Raw genomic sequence first — 15,105 nt, forward strand, 5'->3', positions numbered from 1 at the left:
GATTTTTTGGACACTTCTGCTTCAGTCGATTGCAATCAAAAGGGGAAGTGCAAAAAATTTCAACATATTACGACTAATTGTTTTTGAGTTGTGCAAGATACATATGTATGTAAATACATACATACATAATACATATGGACATACAGACGTCACACTAAAACTAGTCAAAATAGATTCAGGGATGGTAAAAATGGATATTACCATTGAAATCTGAACACCAAAATTTTTCACAATCACAATACTTCCTTTACTTGATACAAGGATGTAAAAATTGAGATTTTTTATTTAGAATCTTAATTTTATTCATGAAAAATAAAAAAGTGTTTAGCTAACATTTTATTCTATTAAGATCTCAAACAATTCATTAAAAGAAATTATTATTTACTCAACACCAGATGTAGATTATTTACAGATTAACTATTTGTAAATGATAAGAAGTGTATAAAATATTAATTCATTAACAGAAAAACAAATCTCCTTAGGTAGTAACTATGACATTCAATAAGAGGATAATAAAAATTTCCTTTCCGATTTAGTTGGATGCATGGAGTTAGTGTGAAAATATTGATTAATCAATTAGTCTTTGAGGGAAGAGATAAACAAATGTCATTCATATCTGTCTCACAATATAAAAAAACTCTCAGTATTTTACCTCCCACAAAACAGTCTGGTTATATGGCTTAGAATAGTTCGTTTCTATTATTTCTAGATGTATTACTTCTGGAAATCAATGAGGATTATTAATTTCCTATTAATTCTACATGTATGCAGGATGATAAAAATTTTTTTGCGGTTTAAAGATGCTAATTTCAATATTATTATTATCTTGTGATTTCCCTTTTTTCAGATAGTTACTCAGTTTGCCTGTAGCTGATCAGCCATTATCATCCTACAATTAAGGAGTGCTGGGTGGAATGGACCAAGATCCCTATGAACTTATGAGTCCATAACCCTTCTGTTAGTTCTTTCCTGTCTTGCATCAGTGATTAACATACATTTCCAGAAATCCTTATTCCCTTATTTTTTTGGAAAGACAAGATGGGAAATGGCTGTAAAGCTGGAATTTTTAACAACTTTTTTCCCCAGCCCAATATTCTTGTGTAGGAGTCAAAACTTACTCACCAAGTAATATAAAAAATAGATCTGAACTTATTTGTCTCAAGAGTTACATATCTAGTGATGTTCGAAGTAGAATATCTTCACTCTACTTCCCTAAACAGGAAGCAAGCTTTGATCCAAGTAGATCTGTAATATTTTATCATTAAAATTTAAGGTTTTTTTTTTACGTTTTTAGTCTAAGATGAATTTTGTAATAGAATGGAACAGTAAAATTGGTGTTAGATATTCTGTAATTATAACAAAATATTTTTGTTTACTAATCAAATCATATACTGTGCGTAGATTATTTTTTTTACAAAATTAAGTTTCTTTGTATAAGAGCATACTATGTATGTTACATAAAAATTAGTTTTTTTCTGTGCAAATAAACTAGAATCAACACTGACCTTTAAAACAGAACTCCCACCAGGTAAATCTTCCGGTATAGTTTTTTCATACCTTTCTACTTCAAATCGTGGTGCATTATCGTTAACATCTTGTACATATACTGTAACTGGCACTTCATTAAATAATGGTGGTGTTCCCAAGTCAGTAGCTCTGACTTTTAAATGAAGTGAAACTGGGCTTTGTGAATGTCTTACACCAGGTAAACGTTCAAAATCAATTTGTGTTGTAGGCTTCAAAATACCTTTGTTTGGGTCCAGTGAAAAATTGGCTTTAGTTTTATCCCATTCAGATATTGTATATATAATTTTGCTGTTTTTTGTACCTGAAGACATAAAAAATTACTGAATTAATTAATGTGTTTGAAAAAGTCAAAAGAAACTAGACATAATACACATAAAAACACATTATTATTTTCTTTTATGACAATTTTTTGAAGAAATTTCAAAATGATATACATACATATATATATATATATATAAGTAGAATTTAAATATATATTCTATTAAATAAACCACTTAGTACAGAATATTGCGATAAGACGAGATTATTGAGATAATTATGTACCTATCTTACCTAATTTTTCATTTAAATACTTTCACATGATCCCGCATCCTCAGTGATTATTGAAATAATTTTGTTATTGCATTATAAAAATTTAAAAATAAAAGTACTAAAACAATAAAGACTGCGTTTAATTTACATGAGTGCTGCTATCTGTTGCAGTTTTGTAAAACCATTTCCCTCAAATATTGTCTGATGGGCTTATCATACTGAAATTTTGTTTGTATTTATATATGTAATATTTTTCTAAAATGTTTAATTGTATGACATCTTCATTAATTTCTAAATTTGTGTTAATATCAGAAATAAAATGATTGTTGTTTGTAAGATGATCTGCCAGATTAGATAAATCTAATTTATTACTATTGTAATTTCTAAAAAGTAGGTAGTCTAAAAAGTAGTAAGCATTTTGTGCACAAGATAGTTAGCATATTCTGGCAAAAGTTGTTCGGCATGTAACCATACATGACTTCACCTGTGACCTAAACATCCATCACCAAACAATGTTAAACCGTTTGGAAAAAGCTGGCCACAAAAAGAAGTTTGATGTTTGGGTGCCACATGATCTGACTCAGAAAAATTTATTCGATCAAATTTCTATCTGTGAAAGGAAACTGAAACATAATGAAATTGAGCAATTTCTGAAGCGCTTATCATGAGTGATGAAAAGTGAATAACCTACAACAACAATACGCAAAAAAGATCTTTGTTGAAGCGAGGAGAAGCTACACAGTCTGTGGCAAAGCCCATGCTGATGGCCAGGAAGATTATGCTGTGCGTTTGATAGAATTGGAAGTGCATCTTGTACATCACGAGCTGCTTCTATTAGGCAGAACAATAAACTGATCTGTACTGTCGATAATTAATGCGACTGTGCCTAGAAATTCAAAAGAAACGGCTGGAACTGGTCAACAGAAAGAGTGTCGTATAATATGCTGACAACACCAGAGCACATACATTCTTTAAAATGACCTGTAAGAAATTGAGAGAACTTGACTGGGAGGTTTTAATGCATCCACCAAATTACCCGTACCTGGCACCATCAGGCTATCATTGTTTTGGTCTCTGCAGAATTTCCTGAATGGTACTAAGCTAGTTTCAAAAGAGGCTGTGAAAAGCATGTGTCACAAGTTTTGGACCAGAAATCACAGAAGTTCTTTAGCAACAGGATTATGTTGTTGTCTGAAAAATGGCAGGTCATTGAAAAAAATGATGCATATGTGGTCTCACAATGTTATTTTCCAATAACAATAAATGTATTCTCAATTTTGGCCTCCAAAAGCTCAGTACTTTTAATCTGATATACATGGGACAGATTTTAAAAAAACTCCAACAAATAGCAGCAGTTATGTAAATTAATACACAATTTTCATTATTTTAGTATTTTTATTATGTAATAACAATATTATTCCAATCATGACTAAGGATGCGAGATCCTGCAAAATTACTTTCATGAAAAATTAAGGTAAGATATGTCATAAAAATATTCTGTTCTAGGCGGTTTTACTGAATTTAAATATAATTTAACAGTACAGAGGAATAATATGAATCTTAAAATGATTAACTTCAGTAGAATAATATTTATATATATATATAAAACAGCTCAAACAATAACAGCTAGAACACAATTTTTTTTGCTGAGAACAAATTTTCAAGTTAAAAAACAATTTTGAAATACAGAACAGTCAGAAATGTTACATTTTCGATGATGTTAGAAAGGCATACAACTCGACTGACTGACAATCCCTTGTCTTCAGTCTCAAAGAACAGGGACTCAACCCAAAAACCCTGAATCAAATGAACACTTGCTGACACTACCTCCAAGGTGAAATTCATGGGAAAAATATGCAAACCCTTTTTGATAAAAACTGGCATTCAAGGTGATGATGGTCTGTCTCCGCTTCTCTTCAATTTTGTTCTGGACAGTTGTCTGCGAATGGGAAAGAGAAAAAATCAAAACTTGGAAACCCATACAGCTTGGTCAACCTAAAGATAACATAAAAATTTCAGTCTAGTTTTCACAGATGACCTAGCTATACTAGCAGACAATGAGATCATGGCAATCAAACAAACAGAAATCCTCAACGAATGTGTTGGAAAGGTTGTCTTACAAATTACCTTCCAAAAAACTGAGTTCATCTACTTGAAACTTGATGTCCAATTATCGACTACAATATCCTTGAATCAGAAGAGTTCCACACTTCAAATACCTAAGTGAGATCCTTGAACCTAGGGGGAGAGAAAACAGCACAGAATATTCACCTACAAAATCTCAAGAGTGCCAACTAGAAAACCTACAATATCTATAAAAAATGCTTGTCCATACATACAAAAATGTTGCACTGTAACATGGTAATCAAGCCTGAAACTTTGTATGCCAGTGAAACCCTCACACTTCATACAAAAGGCAATCTAGAAAACTTCTTGGAAGAAGAATGAAAAATTATGAGAAAAATTCTTGGCCTGGAAAGAGCAAAAGATGGGCTATAGATTGAATTGTGGAAAACTATCAAAAAATTATCCAATCTTGCAGCAGACATCTGAAGAAGGAGATTACAGTTTTACTGACATATCCACAGACTCCTAACAACAAGACTCACGACAAAATTGTGACCGACATAGAATGACTGAAAACCATCCCATGGATCCAGCAAGTCAAAAAAAGATCTAGAAAAAGCTCAGATAAATTCATCGAACATTTTAGATAGAAAATTGTACAGACAAAATATTGTAAAATGGAAAGTACAATCAAAGAATGAAGTCCTGAAGAGACCAGGAATCAACTGGATAGAAGAAAGAAAGAGAACCCATGGAGAAAAAATGAGAGCAGCATGGAAACAGAGAAAATTGAATCATAATAGCTTTGCGTGATCCAACAGGGTCCAACCACAAATAATAATATAATAAATATGTTTTGTAAATAAACTAAAAATTTTAATTTTTAATCACGAATCAGACCAAACTTATTTTAATTTGAAGTTTTATACATTTACATCATAATACTTCAAGTTTCTTTTTTTGTTGGCCATCTCTGATAAAAGTTTAAAAATGTTACATAAAATAAATTTGGTTTGTGATTAAATATTTACAATTTTGTATTAGTAGTAGAAATGTCTACTTATTAGATGATTTAATTCTTAATATCAGTGATATAAGTTTAAATGTATATTAAAATAAATCTGTTAATAAAAATGATTTATTCTTTATATTTTTTACCACCACTGTACATGCTGAATTTGACCAAAATCCCCTTATGTACTGCAGTATGCAGTATATAATATGTAAATTACACCACAGTAGAACAATGACACACAATTACCATTAGAAAATATAAATTATTGGTGGAGAGACATATTTCAGTCTTGATAATCATAAGTTTTGGTTTTTAATTAAACTCATATATAATTAATTTTTCAATAATTAATTTTCTTTTTTAGCCATACTGACTACTTTGATTACTAGTTACTAAAAAGTGGCAATATCATGCCATGAACTACACTCTTAATGTTGTCGAACTGAGATCACTTAAGTGAATGTGGCATAATCTTAGAATTTTACTTTATTTAACACCTTATTTCCAGGATACTACTCCATGAGACATGGTAATTCCAGGTATTTTGGAACAATGTACTTTCTTTATTAATTTTCTACTTCACTCCAAATGAGTTAATCCAAATAATATAGGTAGAAATGTCATGTTTCCATTTTATTGAGTTACCTCCTAACACTAGTTAGTGATGCAGTTTACTCAAGATCCAACATTTTGGTAATTATTATAAGTAAAAATATTAAATGCAAAAGATAAATAATTTTTTTTTTCATTTTATTTATCTACTTTTCTGCATAAAATATTACTATTATTGCATTAATAACAAAAATTAAAAATCATATTCTATTTATTTTTTTTAATACAAATTGTAGTTAAAAATTAATCACTGAATTGAGTGTAAGGACCAAATGACATCTCTCCAAAGCTTCTGTTTTATTACTGTTAATTAGTTGGTTCATTTATAAAATCAATGATAAAATACAATAATACTAAGTATGAATAATAAAAAATAGAATGTTACATATATTGGTTTTCATATTCAACATGACTAAATTTTTTGATAGTGGAAGAAAAAATATGACAAATATAAATATCAATAATTAGTTTTTCTACCTTTTATTTTATTAATTTTACAATTTCTAACTTTATAAATACAAACTGATACATTTTTTTATAAATACAAACTGATAATTCTATTAAAATTTCATATACAAAAATAAACAAAAGAAAGCTGAACCACTCCAAAAATCAACATTACTGGTCTTGATTAATTGTCAATGAGTTACCATTTAAATCCATATCCCTTGCTTCAATAACAAGTGGTGTATCGAAATCTGGTTGGTTTTCCAGCAGACGACCTTCATATCTATTGTGAAGGAATACAGGAGCATTATCATTCATATCTTCTATGTTTAAAATTAATTGAGCAGTGTTTCTATACAGTAGAACAGAAAAAAGTTCATTAAATAACATTAATTCAAACAAATAATTCCAAAAGAAAAAAATCATTTAAAGAAGAAGAAGAATGTTACTGTTGTGAATAAAACTATATATATATTGTTTTGTATTGAAGCTTTTTATTTAATTTCAAATAAATTATTGGGAATATGATTTTTTGCTGGATAGTCTTAATATTGAATTTAAGTAACTTAGAATTAACACAAAATAAAACCATCCTCTATCATACATCTCTTTACAAATAAATAATTGAGTCATTTATTTGAAAACCCAGACATATCACAAAAAGTTAAAATTTTCAGGAAATAAAAAAAATTTTTTTTTTTTAATCTTTGATCATTAATAATGTTTAACCTCCACTAATGTAATTTAATATTTGAAAATAACGTGAGAAATTTGTCAAAATACCATAATTTAAAAAAAATATATTTTTCAATATATTTTGATGTTTAATTTTAAAACTTATAAGTGGGATGCAGCTGCTTTTGAAACTAAGATATATATTTGATGTAAACAAAATGTGTTTAACCAGTATGTGTTAATATAAAATACACAAAATATCAAGGTTTTAGATTGTTTGGTTTTACATAAATGGTTCTACATCTTAACAATATTTCTCGAGTACAGCAGATTTTGAAAATTCTTCTATTAATTACTAAAGTATTTTACCAATAATGCTGTAACATCATGTACTTTTAGGGTTGAAATTTTTACCCCAGCTGGAATTATTGTCGGTTAAATAATGTCAATAAATTTCTGGATTTTTTATGCACACTGTGGTACTGCTGGAAGTCTGATCTGTAACTCACTTCTCCCTTGATGAAAGAAAATATTATCTCTATTTTTATTTAATTTAAAAAAAATTCTTTTGATGGGATTAGAATTAAGATACAACTCACTGGCCTGGTGGATGAAGTGTCTCACTCACATCTTTCCAGTTGTGATTAAATTCTGATAGAAACAATGGTTTCATTCAAATTGTGAAAAAACTGTAGTGTATTTTTGGGATCAATTATGAATCTTGCTTTCTTGAATTTTTTTTTCAATAGTCAAATACTCATTTCCTAATAGGAATGAATGTTTTACAACTGAGAAAATATACTCAAGTTGATTCAGAAATTCCAATGTATTTTTAACAAACTGAAAGACCAGCATTGCCATTACATAATAATTTTTGTTTTGAGTACTACCATCAGAAACAAAACGAATTACCTTACATACTTAGGAATTTGAAGATTTGATAAAAAATTATAAACAGCAGAAATTATTTCATTTGAACCTCTACTGTACTGGGTAAAGAAATCTTCCCAGTAGTAAATGAATATGTTGTTGCTGTTTGTTTAGAATTTGAGTCATCAAAAATGATAGTGAAGTTATAATTATAAAGCTGGCTTGAGTAATAAGCACTTTCATTTAAAATGCAAGGTAGAATTTGATTTTTAACTATCAAAGCTGATGATTAGGTCTACACATTTCTCTTTCAAATATGAATAAAATGATTTTGCTTTTAAACTTTGAGCTTTTTTATATAACAACAGATTTTCTTTCTTCTCAGGACTGTTTTCATTCTTAATTTTTTCACTTAAAGAAATGCAATGTGGACACTCATTTGAACAGTTTTTCAAACCAGTGTTATTTTTAGTCTTTCAAACCAGTTAGTTAATTCAGAAAATATGAGTTCTTAACTTAAGGTTTTCATCTGGTTTCTCTGTATTTTATAATTTTCACATTTTTTTAATATTTAGGTTAGTGTTCAAGTAACCATGACCAGCCCCTTTTCTTTGGCAACAATGATTTTCAATAATTAACTTTTTAATAAACTATCTGAAACCTTGATATATCCTATTTTGGTTTTATTGGATTTACTAAATTTTCATTGGATTTTATTAATGATAGTTTTAGACTGGATTATTAATGATAGTAAATACAAGTATGATAATATTTTAAAGCAAATTTAACTGTACACCTAATTATTAAAAAGAGTTAAAATTTGGAAACTAAAATAGAATGAAGTAAGTTCATGTATTTACTGCTTCCACCAATATTTATTTTTCATTTCTTCAACATTTTATTTGCCTAAAGCAGATTAGATTGTCTATTTGTCGCAATCAGCACTGCAATTTGTATCAAAACTGTAAATTTTGTCACATAAATTATTTGTCATAGACTTCTGTCAATAGAAACTCTTTGTTGAGAATCAGAATTATTCACAAAATTTGATCTTTTAAAGAATTTTTTTTTTAACTTTATAGACAAGGAAATTTTTTATCAAACCATATAATATATAAATCTGAAAGTTTGTTTGTTATTCAATTATGCAAAAACTACTGCATCAATTTCAGAGAATTTGTTAATTTTCTTTTTTAAAGAGCATCTATATAAAAAAAAGCACTATAACATATCTTATTTTTTTTAAAAATGAAGAAATTTTGCAATCTTGAAAAAATTATTAGTTTGCGAAATGAATTTCTTCACACAATGAGTACTATTGCACTGTTTTTGATGAATCTTTTTCTTATTTTTTTATAGTGAAAAATATAGGCTACAAAAAACCCAAAAACAAATGAGCATTAAAGGGTTCAAGCTTTACAACAAGTATGTGTGCAAAGTCACAAGTAGTAAAAAGACAAAATTGCCAATCCCACAAATGTTTGTGACAAGATTTAACAAGATGTAACATGTTTATTGGCAGCTATCTGTGCCACTCATGCACTGTGCAACTACTATCAGTGCTGTTTTACTCATCAGCGTGCATACATCGAGGTTTTTCTGTTGGTGTTGTCTGTGATCAAACACATTTTTGTTGATGGAAAATATATTTTCAGACCATAAAGCAAACTTTTCATTTTCAAAATGGCTTCAAAAGGCTGCAGAAATTCTGCAGATTCTTTTTGTTAAATTTGTGATGAGTTAATGGTGGAAAGAGTTCCAATGGTGTGGAAAGAGCCATGAAATCATGCCAGTGATTGTTACTTTAGTTTGACTGTTCACTGTTTCAATTTGACGAATAAAAAAAGAATCATCTATCCAAGTATGCCATTTGCCTTTACGCCTGGTTCCTCATGGTCCCAGACGTACCAGTGCCAATTCCACCAGAAAATTTACCTGAAATAGTTGGTTCCATAAATGATTTAAATGAAGATAACATCAAGGAGTATGAACCCAGAGATAATTGTGCACCAGAGCTTTATTCACAGTATGAACTAAACAATTTGGTTTGAGACTGACATCTGATCAAAGAAAATTCAGAATTGCTTGGTTTGGAGCTTAAAGAGAAGAATTTGCTAGCAGGTGGTACCTCATTTTCCTGGTTCAGGTACAGAAAAAAGGATTTTCTTCCATATTTTTTTGGAAGAAGGAGAATTAGACTTTTGTACTGATGTATATGGATTTTTGACTCGATTTAACATTTTGTACTGTTCGATTTAACGTTGGAGACTGTTTGTAGATTCGTAAAAAATAAGCGTCAAGTTGTCCTTCACAATGGGAAAACATATCCTTCACTATCCATTGGGCATTCTGTCCATTTAAAAGAGGTTATAATAATTTGAAATTTGTTCAATAAAATTAATATGACAATCATAAGTGGATTACATGCGGTGATCTCAAAATAATATTGATGTTCCTTGGACAGCAAGGAGGATACGCAAAGTTTCCTTGTTTTTTGTGTGAATGGGATTGCAGAGAGAGAGAAAATCATTGGATAAAGAAAAAAGAGCTTTATTAGAACCTGGAACCAAATATGTGCTCTGAAAAGATCTCATAGATCCAAATAAAGTTCTCCTTACACCTCTGCATATCAAGTTAGGCTTGATGAAGCAATTTGTCAAAGTCTTACCAAGAGAAGGTAATTGTTATAAATACATCTGTGACAAATTTCCAGTTTTATGAACTAAAAGGTTACTGGTCCTAACATTAGAAAACTTCTCAAAGATGGTAGTTTTGAAAAACAAATGGAAGTTGCAGAAAAAGAAGCCTGGGGAGCCTTAAAAGGTGTAGTAACCAAGTTTTTGGGCAATAAGAAGGATCCGAACATGAAATCTATTGTTGAGAATAATGCTGCAGAAATACAAAAATTTAGGCTGTTCCATGAGTTTGAAGGTTCACTTCCCAAATTCATATGTGGACTATTTTCCTGAAAATCTGGGTACTGTTAGTGAAGAGTTGGGTGAGAGATTTCATCAGGACATGAAAGAAATAGAAGGAAAGTATCAAGGAAAATGCACAATCCATCATCATTGATGGCAGACTATTACTGGATGTTACACTGAGTTGAACCCTATAGAGAAAATAGAAGGAAAAGCGTGAAGCAGAGTATAAGCCGCCCAAAGAAACATTGACTCTGGAGTAAAATTGCAAGAATTTTACATACTTCGTCATTAAGGGTGGCTGAAGAGGGATAGTGGTTTCCAAAGGCATGACGTACTCATAAAAATTAATTAAATAAAAATATATTAATTTAAAAATGCACTATAATAGAAATTAGGCAACTTAGACTTATTTTGTGGCAATTTTCATTAGAAATTAAGGGATCAGTGAACCCCCTTGCCCTCCTTTTCAGATCTTTCAACTGTTTAGCTATAAGAACTCATAGTATAAACCACAAAAGTGAATATATTGTATTAATTTATTATTAAAAAAAAAGCATTTTATATCTAATTTATTTTATCAGTATCACATTTTTGCAATTTTTCAATTTTCTACAAATTTTAAAATTTGCGATTTGTGAAAAATCCTGATTTGATGGAAAAACTTTATGGTTATTTTTGGATTCAGCGCTAAAAAATACATAAGGATCAATTATCAAAAACTAAAAAACACAACTATTGCAGGTTTGTGTGTTTAATTGTTGATATTAAATTATGTGAATTAAATTCAGATTCAGGGAACAGTCAAAATCTGCTTAAGGAAAATCTTAAATCAAAGAAAGATATATATTTTTAACTATTTTTTATCTGAGATCTGGTTATTTTGTAAGTAGTAAATGGAATAAACAAAAAATAATCGATATCCTGACTCATTATTGGACCAAGTTCTTTAGTTATTAAAATATTACACTTTAATTAGAAAATTTGTTTGAGAAAAACTATATTATAAATAGAATAATTTTTCTAATTCTTTGTCAAAGTAAGTTAAATTATACCTGTTTCCTAAGCCTAAATCATCTCGTGCCTCAACTGTTAAGTAGTGCCTTGACATCTGTTCTCTGTCAAAATTTGCTCCATCAGATTTAATTGTCACTATTCCAGATTTAGAATCTAATGACAACCTGTGAATAAGACATCAATACATGTGTACTAAATTGAGGCTACATTTGTTGAAGAGATATTTTTGTGATTAATCATCACATGTAAGTCATAACAGAAAGAATAAAAACATGGCTTTGTTCTTAAAGTTTAACAATTAAAATTTAATTAAGCAGCCTACTAAATATTAAAACATTAAAAATAACATATAAAAATAGTATCAATGGTTTCTTCTTTCAGCACAATATCTAATATATTATCTTAATATAAAATGTTGTTTACAAGTTCTATTATCTACTACCTTTTTTAAACAATCATCTTCAGAGATTGCTTTACTTTCTATTCAAACGTGAACAATAAATTGTTATAAATGAACCACTTATAAAACTAAAAAATTTATTTCTTAATTACTACGCAGAAAGTAGACAATTTATTTGCAAAGTATATTTTTATACAGTTTTGTTAGTGTTTTCTTCAGCAATATTAGTATTATGAGAGGTTATCTCTAAAGTAAAGACAGTTTCAATGTAAAAAAATTTATTCTGAAAACTTTATAAATATTTTTTATTTCTCTTAAACTACATACTTTATACTGCTTCTCTAAATAATCGCAACATGAATTATGACATTTATCGTAGCGATACATCAGCTTCAATATACCCTTGTCATATTCTTCTGCCGCCAGTCCATTTAGGCACTGATTAACAGCACTTTTAAGTTCATCATCACCTGCAAACTGCTTACCACTCAAAATTTCTTTTAATTTCCCAAAAAATGGTTATCAGAAGGAGCTAGTCCAGAGTATATGGTGGGTGATCGTAAATCTCCCATTCAAATGTTCTCAGTAAATCACATGTTGGACCTGCAACATGTGGACATGCATTATCATGCACCAGGATGACACCATCGGTCAGCCACCAATGTCGCCAATTTTGAATGGCACATCATAACTTATGTAGAGTTTTGCACTAGACTTCTGCATTTATAGTCGTTCCGCATGGCATGAAATCAATCAGTAGTATGACAAACCAATCCCAAAAGATTGTGGCCATCAGTCTGCATCCAAATGGCTGTGACTTGACCTTTGTTGGTCTGGTTGGTGATTGAGGATGACTTGACTGTTGTTTTCTCTCTGGCATGTAATACGAAACCCATGTTTCATCACTGGTAACAATTAGGGAACTCATCACCTTTTTCTGTGTAGCGCATCAAAAATTCCAAAGCAGATCCCATTTGGATTTTTTTTTTATGTTCCGTTAAGACGTGCGGCACCAACGTGCACAAACCTATCTGAAGCCTATATGGTCATGAAGAATTGGAAATTGTTGAGGGATGATCTTTTCTGATTTCACCATTGACGTATTTCAACAAGTACTCACTGATTATCGAGGACCTCTCCTAACGTCCTTCATTAAGCACATTAATTCTGTTATTTCTAAATCTTTCACACTATTTTTGGACATTTCTTTCATTCATTACATTATCACCATACACAGCAACCAACTGCCTATGAATTTCAGCCGGCTTAACGTTTTGATGGTTTAAAAAATGTATGACTCCACATATTTTACAGTTGGTGGCAACATTGATTTTCCTATTGATATTATAATGTAATAACTCACATGCAATCAAAAATATTACAATGCGACAACCTACAGACAACAATACTGTGTGTACATTACTAACATGGCCAATGACATAGATTCGCCAACCTTAAGGAGAAAAATTTCCCAGCAGTCTTTACTTTAGAGATACCCCTCGTATTAATAAAGCTAAAATTTTACATATTTAATGCAAGTAAAAACTGTCAAAACTGAAAATTTTTTTAAGTTGGCCAAGTGAATCATGAGTAAAATTTTAATTTATAAAACTTATAAATAATGTATTTTTACATTTAAAATTTTGATGTGCTTTTAACAAAAATTCATTTTCAAGGTAAGATAAGAAAATATTTCTTAAATCTATTTGGTGAGTAAATCATTTAATTCCTGCTTTGGTGAATAATAATTTATTTTAGTCCAGAGGAAAATGAATGGTTTTAGGTGACCTGACTTGAGACAAACCCTTGATGTAATCCTGAAATAGCATAGCTATTCTCAAAAATAATGGTGCACATCCAAGATGTACTGAGGAGAATAAGGAGTGATGTTTCATGTTGACTTCTTTTTTTAAATGAATAAAAAGGTTTGCACTAACAATTCAGTTTACCAAAATATAAGTGGCATTCAGCCCTACAATTGATATCATCACTCTATTCATTATAGGGGTTGATTGGCTATGTAGTGTGAATATCATACTCTCAGAGAAAGCACTCTGACAGGAGGTATTTATAGTTTGGGTGCTATACAGCCATAAGAATATCTGATGCAAATAATATGAAACTATATAAGTTAATGTTTTCCATTTTGCCAATAGACATTATATTTATAAGCACATGCACACATACAGGACACATTCACATGCTTCTCAGAATACAGCAATCTAAAAAAAAAAAAAAAATTAAAAAAGAAAGTACACAGAGTAGAAGAAACAATATGTATTAGCTTCTCTAAATCATCTGATTTTAACACTTTCCATCAAGGAAATCTTTAGAATTTCTTTCTATAAATGGGGGAGCAGCAGTTCTTAATAAACCATTTTCAAATTTAATTTGTTCATTTAACAGATTTTGTTTTATATTTTTACACCTACAATAGTAAGTATTTTACATTTTCATTATATTTACAATTCTAAAAAATTAGTAGTTTATTAGTATGAGTAGCAGACAAAGTAAGCTGTAACAAGTATTTGGTATGTTGTGTAATATTTACATGGTATTCTCCAGTCTTTTTAAATTTATGTTTATTTTTTCTTATATGTTCTAAATAGTCGGATTTTATCTCATAATATTTTTAAAAAATTTTTGGGTTTATTCTGTAATTTCTTGATTAAAATATTTTTTCCAATGCCAGTATAATTCTCATCACATTTTTCTATAAAAATAACTTATACAGTATATACAAGGTCTGTAAATAAAGTAATAAAACTAGTTTTTTTTGTTTTTTGGCAGCCAAAATGGAATCACTATAAAGTTACTAGTAAACATATGGTTATATGAACAGCTGATTTATATTAGGCATTAATAATTTTAGTCTATTGTTGCCACATGAGACGTAAACAAACTTTTCATGAAATGAGTTTTTGTTGTGCGTTACAAAAATGAATGATACTAATTATGAGCAACGTTGTGCAATAAGGTTTTGTATTAAACTCAGTCAGAATGCTACCGAAACTTTTTTTAAATTG

The 15,105-nt window shown here is 29.6% G+C and overlaps 1 protein-coding gene across 1 annotated transcript in view; it reads right to left on the minus strand.

Annotated features, from left to right (window-relative positions):
* Cad88C (cadherin 88C) overlaps window positions 1–15,105 on the minus strand; it is a 253,672-nt gene that overhangs the window by 75,162 nt on the left and 163,405 nt on the right. Inside the window, exons 13-15 of the mRNA XM_075375504.1 lie at window positions 11,718–11,843; window positions 6,403–6,551; window positions 1,506–1,828 (exon numbers count right to left, since the gene is read on the minus strand). Coding sequence (XP_075231619.1) covers window positions 1,506–1,828; window positions 6,403–6,551; window positions 11,718–11,843 — 598 coding nt within the window. The remainder of the gene's footprint in view (window positions 1–1,505; window positions 1,829–6,402; window positions 6,552–11,717; window positions 11,844–15,105) is intronic.

The sequence above is a fragment of the Lycorma delicatula genome, chromosome 1, assembly GCF_047948215.1.
Source record: "Lycorma delicatula isolate Av1 chromosome 1, ASM4794821v1, whole genome shotgun sequence".
In the NCBI taxonomy this organism is placed as follows: domain Eukaryota; kingdom Metazoa; phylum Arthropoda; class Insecta; order Hemiptera; family Fulgoridae; genus Lycorma; species Lycorma delicatula.